Source organism: Macaca fascicularis, chromosome 1 (assembly GCF_037993035.2).
Source record: "Macaca fascicularis isolate 582-1 chromosome 1, T2T-MFA8v1.1".
In the NCBI taxonomy this organism is placed as follows: domain Eukaryota; kingdom Metazoa; phylum Chordata; class Mammalia; order Primates; family Cercopithecidae; genus Macaca; species Macaca fascicularis.
The window spans coordinates 44,394,881-44,408,534 of NC_088375.1; the positions used below are offsets into that span (position 1 = coordinate 44,394,881).

At 36.6% G+C, this 13,654-nt stretch overlaps 1 protein-coding gene across 2 annotated transcripts in view; it reads left to right on the top strand.

The window, feature by feature from the left end:
* The window catches only part of PLA2G4A (phospholipase A2 group IVA), a 148,072-nt gene that overhangs the window by 50,627 nt on the left and 83,791 nt on the right, over window positions 1-13,654 (top strand). For both annotated transcript variants that reach the window (XM_005540257.5, XM_005540258.5), the window contains 2 exons: window positions 11,983-12,131; window positions 13,070-13,183. In XM_005540257.5, coding sequence (XP_005540314.1) covers window positions 11,983-12,131; window positions 13,070-13,183 — 263 coding nt within the window. The remainder of the gene's footprint in view (window positions 1-11,982; window positions 12,132-13,069; window positions 13,184-13,654) is intronic.

Consider the following 13,654-nt stretch of genomic DNA (forward strand, 5'->3'; position numbering starts at 1 on the left):
AGCATCTGTAGACATAACGATTCTAATTTTGAGCTCTTTCTGGAGGGAGCAGGGGCTGCTACACGTAACAAGTCCTGTGGTACTCTGCCTATTCCTTGGAGTTATTATGAAGGGAGGTAAGCTGAGGTTCAGGTTTTTTTAAATATAAAATTAATACTTAGAAATAAAAGTTAATTAGACATACACTTGGAAGAAATGACTGACATTGATTTATATTACAATCCAAATAAACTGGTTGGGGACAAACACCAGGAAGGTTGAGACCTATTACCAAAGAGTAAAATGAAATTTGAGTGGAGACTGTTGTGCCTATGATAAAGGTCTATAACCTATATGCCTATGACCTCTTCCACAGTATTGGTCAGGGTCAGTCCATCATCCTTTCTTTCAGTAATGTTTGTCAAGTTCCTATGTCTCAGACTTTATGTGAGACTCTTGGACACAGGAGTGAATAGGAAGGTTGTGCTCACTGCTATCATGGAGTTTACAGTTTCATAGAGACAAAAAGAGGTAGAAATTATTAGTATTGGAATATTTGACTGAGGACTAAGTCTGGCCTCAGAAAGACTAGGTTAAAACCCTGTCTCTGAATGAACTTGCTCAACTCACTAAATGCCTTTGAGTCTCAATTTCTTCACCTCTGATGAAAATAATACTTGACCAGCAGGTTGAAGCTTTATGTGGAATTATTTTTATTTTATGCAGATGTATATAGATAAAGCCTCTGGGGAACTTGATTTAAAGTTGCCAGTTTCACCCAAGAGGAAAACAAAACAACTAGTTGACTAGGGAAGTGGGTACTAGATAAGGAAAGAATGGAGAGAACATCTCATTCTCCATATTTCTTAACTGTACCGTGTTTGGACCCTTATCTTGGATATTCTTAGGACAAGAACAACAACTTAAATAAACTTTAGCTATCAGCTAAAACGTCAAAAGAAAACATAACAACATGTACAACTAAAAGTACAGCAATATTCTATTAGAACGAATATTTCTGCCATCAATATGCCTGTGTGGAATGTTTGAAATGTGTAGATTCCAAAGATACCTCTTTGCCATAGAGTGATGTTCCAGTGAATGGCTGAGAAGGGTCACTGACTAGAAGGAGAACCTTGGGTTTGATGCGGGGTGGGGAGGGAGCCTTTAAGTCTCTCTCACCATATTTAGCCTGACTTGGTAGGCAGCGAAGGTCAAAAGTGTGTTTCAGAAGGATAGTTGTGGTTGCATTATAGAAGGTTCCTTGAGAATAAGCAACTAAGAGATTATGGTAGCAGTCTATGTGAGAGGTGGTGCTTAGTTGAATTGGGGCAATTATTTTGAATGAAATGAAGGAGTCAGATGTTAACATCATTTTAGAAGTGAAAAGCTAAAACTTAGAGACAGAGTGGAAATGTGAATTATGAAGAAAAGACAATAACTCTCATGTTTCTAGCCCAGACAGGTAGAAAAGATGACGACATTAAATAAAATAGGAAAGAAAGGGAGGAAAAATCACAAGTTTTTATTTTAGGGTTTTTTTTTGTATTAATTTTTATCTTGCATTTAGGAAAAGAATGATGAAAATAAATTTGCTTTGTAAATATTGAGTTTGAAGTATCTTCAAGGTATTTAAGGTATTTTTAAGGCATTTAAGAGTAGATTTAAGATCTCAGAATGGAGGTTGGGCTCACAGATGTAGATCAGGGAGACACTGACATTTATGTGCAAGGCAAAACTATAGGAGGGTTAAAGAAAATCCAGAATTGATTCAGAGTGACTAAACAGGATTGAACTATTTCAAAATACATTACTTAAGAATAGATTATATGTTAACATATAATCAAGAACCTCATATTTTTCATGTTTATACTACTTTCCCCTTGTAGCCTTGAGGAAATGAAGGAATGCATTATAGCTGCCATTTAAACCTTGAAGATAATTGACTTTAAAGGATCTAAGATTAACTAGACTACACGATTAATGTGTGCCATGTGATATGATGGGTGCATATTGAGTGTTTTCAAGACTATATAAATAACTGATAATTCCTTTGCAACTTGGTTTTGACTACATGAGCAATACAGTGGTTAAAGGCCTCACTTCCTTTTGAAGAATTCTAATAAGGGATTTGTAAGGGACACAAGAAGAAAGTCCATAGTGTAGTGATGAGTTGAGGTGGAGAAAGCTAGTGAAAGATACAGAGGAACTGTTTAGAGAGGTGGGTAGGAAATCACAAAAGAATGATGTATTAGACACAAAGAAAGATAATTGCACCCAGGATGTTGCATATGTGTCAAGTAAAGTGAGAAAAAGCTCACTGAATTTGGCATTGAAGTTATGTTCGAGAGAATTACCTGTTTAGGGTAACAGAAGAAGGCAGAAGACAGTAGGTTGGAAACTTATGGAATAATGAGATTTAGAAGCAATAAGGGTAGACTATATTTATTTTTCCAAAATCTTTGATGTAGGAGAGAAAAGATCTGGAAGTATTGTCAGAATTGATGAAGTTTTGTTCATTTTTCTTAGGATGCCCAATATTTGTTTATATTTATAAGTTGAGAAAAAATAGCTAAGGCCAAACTAATATTTACAGGTTAAATTTGAGTCTGGGGATTAAAAAATAAGAAATATCTGAGAGCAGTGGGATTGTGAGAAGAGTGTAAGGATCCTTTTCCTTCTAAGATAATAGAGGAAGGACTTAAGTATGAATGCATTATTAAATTATAAACATATTTTTTGAATTGTGAGATATAGGGAAGGAAAATGGAAAGACTACATCAAGTCCTCCCCTTTTGTTTTTTTCAGTGAAGTGTGAGTCTGAATTGTGTCCTCAAAAGAGAAGTAGTAAGTAGGGTAGGTGACTTGAAAAAAACAGTAAATGTTTGAGCAACCATGTGGAGAATGGTGGGTGGAGGGGAAGAATAGGGATTATTATAGTTTGGCCAAGTTAGGAACTAAATGGTCACTGAAGCATGCTGAAGTGACTAATAGCAGAGTATTTACTTTTCCTAATAATAACTTAGGAAACACATTTTCAATTAGTTTTTTAAAATGTCTAAAGGAATGAAAAGCTGATGAGTAAACTGGGACTTGAGGGACTAAGATCTCAGAAGAGAAATAAGCCAGGTCGGGCGTGGTGGCTCATGCCTATAATCCCAGCACTTTGGCAAGCCAAGGCAGATGGATTGTATTTTTTTTTTTTTGAGACGGAGTCTCGCTGTGTCGCCCAGGCTGGAGTGCAGTGGCGCGATCTCGGCTCACTGCAAGCTCCGCCTCCCGGGTTCACGCTATTCTCCCGCCTCAGCCTCTGAGTAGCTGGGACTACAGGCGCCCGCCACCACGCCCGGCTAGTTTTTTGTATTTTTAGTAGAGACGGGGTTTCACCATGTTAGCCAGGATGGTCTCGATCTCCTGACCTTGTGATCCACCCGCCTCGGCCTCCCCAAGTGCTGGGATTACAGGCTTGAGCCACCGCGCCCGGCCAGATGGATTGTTTGAGCCCAGGAGTTCGAGACTAGGCCTGGACAACATGGTAAAACCCCGTCTCTACTAAAATTCCAAAAAGTTAGCTGAGCATGATGGCGTGAACTTGTAGTCCCATCTACTTGGGGAAGGGGGCTAAGGCGTGAGGATCACCTGAAACCAGGAGGTTGAGGCTACAGTGAGATGAGATGGCACCATGGTGCCACTGTACTTCAGCCTGGGTGACAGTAAGACCCTGTCTCCAAAAAAAAAAAAAAAAAAAAAGAAAAATATAAAGATAGAAAGAAATAAGCTAATATTCTGCAAGCCACATTTTCCCTCAATTCGTTAGCTGCATCTAGAGAGGTTGGAGGGGAGGGATAGGGATAAGAAGTAGCCAAGCAGTGAAGATGTCAAGAATTCAGCAGAGCTTTGCCAATCTCAAAGGACTTGGAGTATAAAGACTGGATTTTAGGACAAAATAAGTTGAATTTGAGAAGCTAAGTTCCTTGAGAGAAAGCCTAGAGAAGTATGCCTGACAGCCAGCACCTTCAATGTGAGGCACTAGCCAAATTCTTGATTCATGCAGGGCAACAGCCTGAGAAGCAAACATAAAACACCTGAAAAACAGAAGAGAGTTATTGGCAGTCTCATAAGAGGAAACAAACAAACAAATAAGGAGATCAAAAAGACCAAATTAAAAGGGGCCGAATAAATACCCTTGACTCTAAGTTGGGAGCCTTAGAGTGGGAGTGACCAAGAGGTAGACTAAGCTTATAAAGAATGAAGTCAATTTATTTTTAAAAATTTAATAGAGGATATCTGTCCTACTCTCTCTGCCTGCCAGAGAATAAAGTGGGTCATCTGTGAAGGTAGATCTGGCTCTTCCATAATTTGTCATAAAACGGTCTGGCATTCAGTCAAAGATTGACTGAATCATAAATATTCAGTGGCTTGCAGAATATGAGCATAACAAAAATAAGATCAAGAAAAAATAGATCCACAGTATGGGATATGGATCTTAAAATAACTAAGAGTAGTATGTTCAAGAAAATAGATGCTAAGATGTAGGATTTTACCGGGAAACCAGATATATAGAAAATAACCAAATGGAAAATTTTAAACTGAAAAACACGATAAATTAAGAACTCAGTAGCTGATTTTATTGTAGTTTGAAAACAGTTAAAGAGGGAATTACTGAACTGAAAAATTGGTCAATAGAAAATATTGAGACTGAAACACAAAAGACAAATAAGGAAATAAAATACAGAATAAAAAGATAAGGAATATCTGGGGTATGATAAAAAGCACTGGGAAGAGAGCGGGAATAGGGCAAAAGTAATATTTGAAAATATAATGGCCGAGTATTTTCTGTAGCCAATAAAATATATTGAAAAGCAAAAGAACAAGAGTGGATTTCTTAACAAAACAGACAAGAACCGTAAGATATTAGTTGATATCCTTGAGGTATGGAAATGAAGTAACTGCCAGTATAATCCTGAAGATGTTGAGCAAAGTTCCAGGACTTAGACTACCTGATACTACAATTTGTCTTAAAAATATTATAATTAAGACAGTTTGGTATTGGCACGGTACAGATGCAAGCTTAAATGATAGATTAATAGACTAATAGACGAACGGATGTCAGAAACAGACTCACACTTATGTGACCACTTGATTAATGCAAAGTTTACACTGCAATGCAAGAGTTAAAGGTGGTATTACCAGTAAATAATGCTGGGTCTATCGGTTACATGGGGAAAAAAACTGAATCTTAACTCCTACCTCATACCTCAACCAGTTTAGTACCTGGGAAGTGAAAAGGCTGATAATCATAAAAACTGCTCTAAGATCTCTGTGTGTAATTAGCAGTATTATTACATCATAAATGTATCAAAGGAATGACTACATCTGAGAATAGTATTCAGAGGCATTTCTTTCAGCAAATTTTCCTTTAATTTTTGGTCTTACTGCTTCTAGTTAGGTCGTTTCCACTTTGTTGATGATTGAAGCATAACATCTGAACATCAGTCCATCACCTTAAACAGATTGCCAACTAACACACCCACACTTAATTTATTCTTGGATTTATTTTCTCATGGCCATTTGAAAATGTATTTTATGTCTGGAGAGAAATAGAAGTGAATGACTGGACTGGGCTTAATCTAGTCTATGGGCAGAATAACTCCTTGACAGAAGACCAGTAACTTTGTTTCCTTCTCAATGTCAAAATGTTTGTAATTTTTCTGTGGGTGTTATTACACTACAGTTCTTTAGTTCCTTGTAATATTATACATTAAGCCTCTGTTCTTCAAATGTATGCATAATAATCACCTGTTCAAGTTGTCAAAATGCAGATTTCCAAGCCCATGCTGGAGAATCTGAGTGAAGGTGCTAAGGTTCTGTGTTTTTAACAGGCACTGCAGATGAGTCCGTGAAGGTCATGGTATTTCAAGGGACTGTATTTGGGGAAACGCTGTTTTAAGCTCACTGTCATAATATGCTATTATGATAGATTAATGGACTAATCATATATATATATAATGGTCATATATAATATATAAATGGACATATTTTATATATATATATATAAAATAGCTATGTCACCATTGCTATTCAGAATGGAAATATTTTGACTACACATTTGGGAGGACTTTCCCCTTTGGGCTTTTTTTTTTTTTTCCATTTATCACCTAAATTGTAACAAATTACTTGTAATCTTTATTTCAAACAAGAGGTTTAAGTTGCTACTGATGAAGGGAAAATAGGCAAATGGAGAATATTTAAAATAGAACTAGGAGTTTAGAAGCTGCCATGAGTTCATGAATCACATGATATATTACTTGGACAAAGCTGAAATGACAGATGGACCTCTTATGACTTCAGGCAGGCGCTCTTTAACTTCTGAGGTTCAGTAGTAAGTTTTACAACCCTGGAATTCTGAAGCTATTTCTGGTGCATGTAGTTTCATGTCAACTTTATCGGGAGAAAAAAGAACTGTATCCCACACCCCCGATATTTTTTGTTTGTCAAGATTTAGATAAAAGGATGAGATGTAAAAGGGGTTTTTGCCCACATATTACATCTTTGCTTCACCACCTGTTTGGCTGAAAATAATCAAGATTAGGCTGCATTAGTGACTCAACACTCAATTGCCCTATAGGCGTTAATTCACAAAGCCATGAAATAAGTATAGTATACAGGAAAAAACAAATTCTACATTTAACTTTTTCTTTAATTCATTTCTTGAAACTTATCTAAAGTATTGGGCTGTGTTTACTGTCAAAGTGGGCTACCTTCCTTTTCAAATCTTCTAATTCTGTTTGCTACCATGCCAGTGATGGTTATAGATTACACAAAGAAACTGAGCTATGTTATTATTGTAATCCAACTTTAAACCAGCCTTAAACTTCTTTTTATCTTATCTACCACTGTTATAGATGTTTCTTAGCTTACAGTGATTAGAGCTGTTGCAGATTGCAAAATCAAAGTCTGCAGTTTTGGTGGTTTTCCACTGTCCAGCATCCTTTGACATCTTGTCTTTTGCTAAAGAAGCAAGAGGAGAAATTAGAAACATTGCCACTCCTGACATATATTTTAGAAAGCTGACTTACTTTAAAAGTAAAATTAAATAATGCAAATCCAATGTGACTGCTATTAAACTGGATTCTGACTTTTTAAACAAAGTCTGTGGATGTTTTAACATATAAACATGGTGTAGGCATATTGTTTTTATGGTATTTTCTTTATCATTTTGTCAGAGTTAGAATTTGTTAAACATAAGACCCATTGAGAGTCTAAAATGGCGAGAAGATGGATAGATAATGGTTTGACTCATGCTGCTTCAATTTGTCCCTTCCTTTTCCTGTCTGGTGCCTGTCAAGGAACCTCAATTGTAGCCTGCTTCATCTTGTTTGGGCCAAGAACACCTCACCCTCCTCTTTCCCAAAGATTCAAGTAAAGATCAAGTCTGAAAAGGCAATTTCCCCACCTACAATTTGACCTTATTTGTGTGTAATAATCTGGGTGACTGAGTTACTAGTCACTGGGGTAGTGTAACTGCTTATCTTCAATTTACCTTGCCTCTAAAATTAGGCTATTAACATTTGACTCACTTCCATAATCCGATTTTTCAGTTTAGTGTTTGGCTCCCTATCAAGGCTAAACTGCTTGTGAATGAGAAGTTCCTGGCATATAGCAGGCACTCACGTATTTGTTGAATGAATGAATGATGTTTGCCATCTGCATGCTTCCGGTTCCCACGCACTCCTTGTATTCCATGCTGGTTTTCGCTTGGCTTGGTTTTTTTTTTTTTTTTTTTTTCTATTACTTCTTGGAAAATGATTTAAAAAAAGAGCATTGGCCTTATGAGAAAAATCTGGCCCTATGAGATGATGTAGGGCTATGTTTCGTAACACATAATTTGAAGCATTAATTGAATACTTTCCTTCAAATTACATATTTTTCTTGATAATTTTCTACCAACTGCTATTCTAAATATGGAGTTTTACTTCTGATTTGTAATCCTGAGCGCTGGTGATACGGTAGAAACATGGTTAAGGAAAAGAAGCAGTCACCTCCTGGTTGAAAAACGTGATAATGTTACCCTATGACATGTTCTCTTCTTCTTTGGCCCGTTTCGTATTATCATCCTTCCCAGTCAATCTTTTTGTTTTCTGATTTGTATTCCCTGGTCCTGTTGAGAGGTATAAGCACTGAGTTAGAAATGACAATGAATGGCTATTCCCTTTTCTCTAAAATAGGATATCAAAAGTGTGATCAGAAGATGACCTACATCAGTGTCAGCTAGACTATTTTGTTAAAAATTGCAAGCCCTTAGTTCCACTACAGATATGCAGATAATGGGTCTTCAGGGATGAAGGTCGGGGTCTGTGTTTTTACAAGAACCCTGCACATTCATATCGCACTCTCACTTTTGCCCCACAACTCTTTACCAATGATGTGTAAGGTCTAAGCCAGAAAATTAAAGGCAGTCTCAAAGGCTGATACCTCGTTTGTAGATGCTTCCATTTTATAATAACAGCCAGCAAACATACACATGCATCTAAAGAAACTGATGGCTACATAAAGAACCAGGAGCAATACTGAACAATTAAGTGAAAGGCATTGATTATGTTTTTTGATGACCATAGTTGTTGTTGACAGAAAACATCTATTTAAAATTTTTTGGGGGGGGAAACCCAATCAATAGGTCAGAAACTATTATTTTTGCTTTTCCTTTATTTTCAATTGTTGGATATTTTATTTGGACCTCTGTACTTCTTCTCTCCCTGCTCCCTCCCTCACTCTTGCTCTCACCCTCTCTTTCTCTCCCTCTAATTCCAACTCCTCTTTCTATAGAATCCATACCGTACCTTATGATCTAATTTTTGTTACTGAGGAACATGATGTAATAAGAGAAATGATTGTTGTAGTCAAATGACCCAGGTTCAAGATCTTGACCTGATACTTATTAGCTATGTGGTATTGAACAGACTGCTTAACATCTCTCTGTTCCTGTTGCCTTGACACTGAAGTAAGTACTTACGTTATAGCGCTATTGTGAGGTTTAAATGAGACTAATGTGTGTAAAGTACTTCGCACAGATACCTGTAGTCATTACTTAGTTATTTGTTGTTTTTGTTATTAATTATAATGTCCACATGGAAAAGCACCTGTTAAATGGAAAAGTCAAGTCCTGAGGTTAGGAAATCTTAAATACTGTAATTGTTGCTTTCTGTTGTTAGCTTCTCAAGATGTACAGCTGAGGAATACAAGATATTTGCCCTCAAGTTGTTTATAGTGTTGTAGGAAAAGACAAATCTTGTAGGAAAAGACAAGTCTTGTAGGAAAATACAGATAGATATATAATTTCATCCATAAAATATAGTGTGTCCAGTGCTATAAGACGTTAAAGGATTCGGTGGAATCCTGAAAAAGGAGTGACCAATATTTGCACGGTTTGGGTCACTCACTTTGTTGCTAAGTATATATGTAATGGGAGAAAATTAAAATATTTTCTTTATTTGCAATTGTTTTGTTCTATTTCAGTGGGCACACATATCATACCCTGATTCAAGTGGGTATTTATGTGAAACAGACAAAACTGTTACTGGCCAGGCATGGTGGCTCATGCCTATAATCCCAGCACTTTGGGAGTCCGAGGCGGGTGGATCACAAGGTCAGGAGATCGAGACCATCCTGGCCAACATGCTGAAACCCTGTCTCTACTGAATATACAAAAATTAGCCAGGCATAGTGGCATGTGCCTGTAACCCCAGTTACTTGGGAGGCTGAGGTACGAAAATTGCTTGAACCAGGAGGTGGAGGTTGCAGTGAGCTGAAATCGTGCCACTGCACTCCAGCCTGGCAACAGAGCGAGTCTCAAAAAAGAAAAAATAAAAAAATTGTTACTTCCTAGAGACACCTCATTTCCATCTGAATATTGCCATAATAAATACATGTTGATTTTTAATATGAGTGCCACCCCTTAAAGTTGTTCGGTGCATAATCTGTATAATCATACAAGGCAACTCTATAACAATAAGTGATATTCTTCTCACAATGAGTTCCATTATTTTATCTGATAAAGTAACCAGGATGATTTTTCTGACATTGACAAATATAATCTTTTTTTAAAAAAAAATTTTCAATTTGTTTTCCTTTTTCCTTTTTACTTTTTAATTTTTATGAGTACATAGTAGGTGTATATATTTATAGGGTATGTGAAATGCTTTGATATAGGTATGCAGTGTAAAATAATCACATCATTGAGAATAGGGTGTCCATCCTCTGAAGCATTTTTGATTTGTTACAAATAATCCAATTACACTTTTTTGGTTATTTTTAAATGGACAATTACATTATTATTGACTATATTCACCCTGTTGTGCTATCAAATAGCAAGTCTTATTCATTTTTCTGTTGTGTGTGTGTGTGGTTTTTTTTTGTATCCATTAACCATCCCCACCTCCCCTCCAGACCCCTACTACTCCTCCCAGTCTCTGGTAATCATCTTTCTGCCCTGTCCATGGGTTCAATTGTTTTGATTCTTAGATCCCACAAATAAGTGAGAATATGTGATGTTTGTCTTTCCGTGCCTGGCTTACTTCACTTAAGATAATGACTTCCAGTTCCATCCATGCAAATGACAAGATCTCATTCTTCTTTATAGCTGAGTAACACTCCATTGTGTATCTGTAACACATTTTCTTTATCCATTCATCTGTTGATGGACACTTACGGTGCTTCTAAATCTTAGCTATTGTATATAGTGCTGCAATAAACACAGAAGTACAGATATTTCCCCAATAAACTGATTCCTTGCTCTTGAGAATATACTCAGCAGTGGGATTGCTTGATCATGTGGTAGTTCTATTTTTAGGTTTTTGAGGAACCTCCAAATTATTCTACATAGTGGTTGTACTAATTTACATTCCCACCAACATTGTACAAAAGATCCCTTTCCTCCACATCCTTGCTAGCATTTGTTATTGCCTGAATATAAGCCATTTTAACTGGGTGAGATGAGATCTCATCATAATTTTGATTTGCATTTCTCTGATGATCAATGATGTTGAGCACTTTTCATATGCCTGTTTCCCATTTGTATGTCTTCTTTGGAGAACTGCCTATTCAAATCATTTGCCCATTTTGTTGGATAGATTATTAGATGTTTTTCTACAGAGTTTTTGAGCTCCTTATATATTCCGGTTATTAATTCCCTGTCAGATGGGTAGTTTGCAAATATTTTCTCCCATTCTGTGGGTTGTCTCTTCATTTTGTTGATACTTTTTTCCTTTGGTCTGCAAAAAAGCTTTTTAATTTGATGTGATCCCATTTGCCCATTTTTGCTTTGATTGTCTGTACCTATGTGGTATTGCTCAATAAATTTTTGCCCAGACTGTTGTCCTGGAGATTTTCCCCCATGTTTTCTTGTTGTAGTTTTATAGTTTGAGGTCTTACATTTAAATTTTTAATCCATTTTTATTTGATTATTGTATATGGCAAGAGATAGGAGTGTAGCTTCATTCTCCTGCATATGGAGATCCAGTTTTCCCAGAACCATTTATTGAAGAGACTGTTTTCCCCCAATGTATGTTCTTGGCACCTTTGTCAAAAATGAGTTCACGCTAGGTCTGTGAATTTGTCTCTGCTTTTAAACCCATGATCTTGTCACTGTCACAGTCCTGGGTGAAGGTCATGCTGACATTAGCTGGGTGACATTGTTATCATCCTGTAGTAGCTTGACTGAGATGTTGACTGCTGTGAACCTGTCCTCTCTAGATGGATGGAGGAATTCTGAATAAATCACTTAATAAACAATTCTCTCTCACAAGACTATTATGAAGGACAGCGACATATGTAAAAATATCACCCTATGATGTTTTTCTATTATGTGTATATTATCTTGTCTCAGACATTTAAATACATCACTACAGATTCATTGAAAATAAACTGACAGCATATATTAATAAAAACATTAGGAACTATGAATCACTTTTCTATCTCCTTCTTGTTTGTGTTTACTATCTGTAGTTGATACTCCAGATCCCTATGTGGAACTTTTTATCTCTACAACCCCTGACAGCAGGAAGAGAACAAGACACTTCAATAATGATATAAACCCTGTGTGGAATGAGACCTTTGAATTTATTCTGGATCCTAATCAGGAAAATGTTTTGGAGGTAAGTGAACCATTTGGATGCTGTTAGATGGTTGTGATTCATGTTGAGAGACATGCTTGAGTTTGTTCTTTTACTGCCTTCTTGTTCCTATTAGCTATGGCTGGAGTTAGCCTGGGCAGCTTGGTAGATTAGAATCTAAATGGTGTCTGTCAAATAATATGAGTGTCTATCAGGACATATAGGAGTTAGGTAGGGTTGGGAAAACTGCCCTCCTCCCCACGTGCTTTGGAGAAAACATATTTTCTGCTCTAAAGGGGAGAATCCCAGTATAACAGAATAAAAAATTTTTAAATGACCTTTTTGAAAAGTGAAAATTAATTTTTCCCAAAATATTTGTATTGACTTTCTACATTAGTGTCTTACTCATATTCCAAAGTAGAGAAGAGATAAAGTTTAATTTTTGAAAACATGATAACTGAATAAATCAATCAGGAAAATGTGAAAAATTATTATCTCAGAGCAAACCCAGTACTCAGAAGGAAAAGATTGGCCGGGTACTGTGGCTCATGCCACAGCATTTTCAGAGCACCGAGGCAGGCAGATCATTTGAAGTCAGGAGCTCGAGACCAGCCTGGCCAACATGGCAAGACCCTGTCTCTATTAAAAGTACAAAAAATTGCTGGAAGTGGTGGCACTTGCCTGTAATCCGAGCTACTCAGGAGGCTGAGGCAGGAGATTTTCTTGAATTTGGGAGGTGGAGGTTGCAGTGAGCCAAGATCCCGCCACTGCACTCCAGCCTGGTGAGTGAGACCCTGTCTCAAAAATTAAAAAAAAAGAAAAAGATAAAAGTATTGTTACCAATTAAATATTGAGATCTTCAAATGACTGTTAAATGTCATTGGAGAGCTTCATTTTTTAAATTGTGGCGGAAATTATAGATGTTATTTCCAAAGATCCATGGGAAATTTTATTTTTGTGCTCTACATTTTACTCTATAGATTACGTTAATGGATGCCAATTATGTCATGGATGAAACTCTAGGGACCGCAACATTTCCTGTATCTTCAATGAAGGTGGGAGAGAAGAAAGAAGTTCCTTTTATTTTCAACCAAGTAAGTAACACTGCAGAATTATATTCCAACCTTAGGTTAGATAAAGTCTATTGATTCTGGGAAGTTGGGTTTAACACTTGGAAAATTGTATTTATTTGTTTTTAGAATGTTTGCTTTTTAAAGAGAAAATTTTGTTTTTCTTTTTACTTTTTGTCCTAATTTTAAAAATTATTCTGACATCTATAAACTTTGGTTGAGGTATTATATCAAACACTACTGAGGCTTTCTTTAATCTCCTTTGTGGCTCCAAATGATGACTTTGGGATTCAGCAATGCCTTTGGACTCCATTGGCAGATTTAATACAAAAAATTGGGGAGGATAAAAAAAGATGGAAAATCTGAGAGGAATGGTGGGGTGTGGAGAGAAAGAGAGACAGAGAGAGAGAGAGAGAGAGAGAGACAGAGAGAGAGAGATAACAAGTAAACTCAATGAAAAATGTTAGAAAATTCAAACTATTCCAAAACCACGTT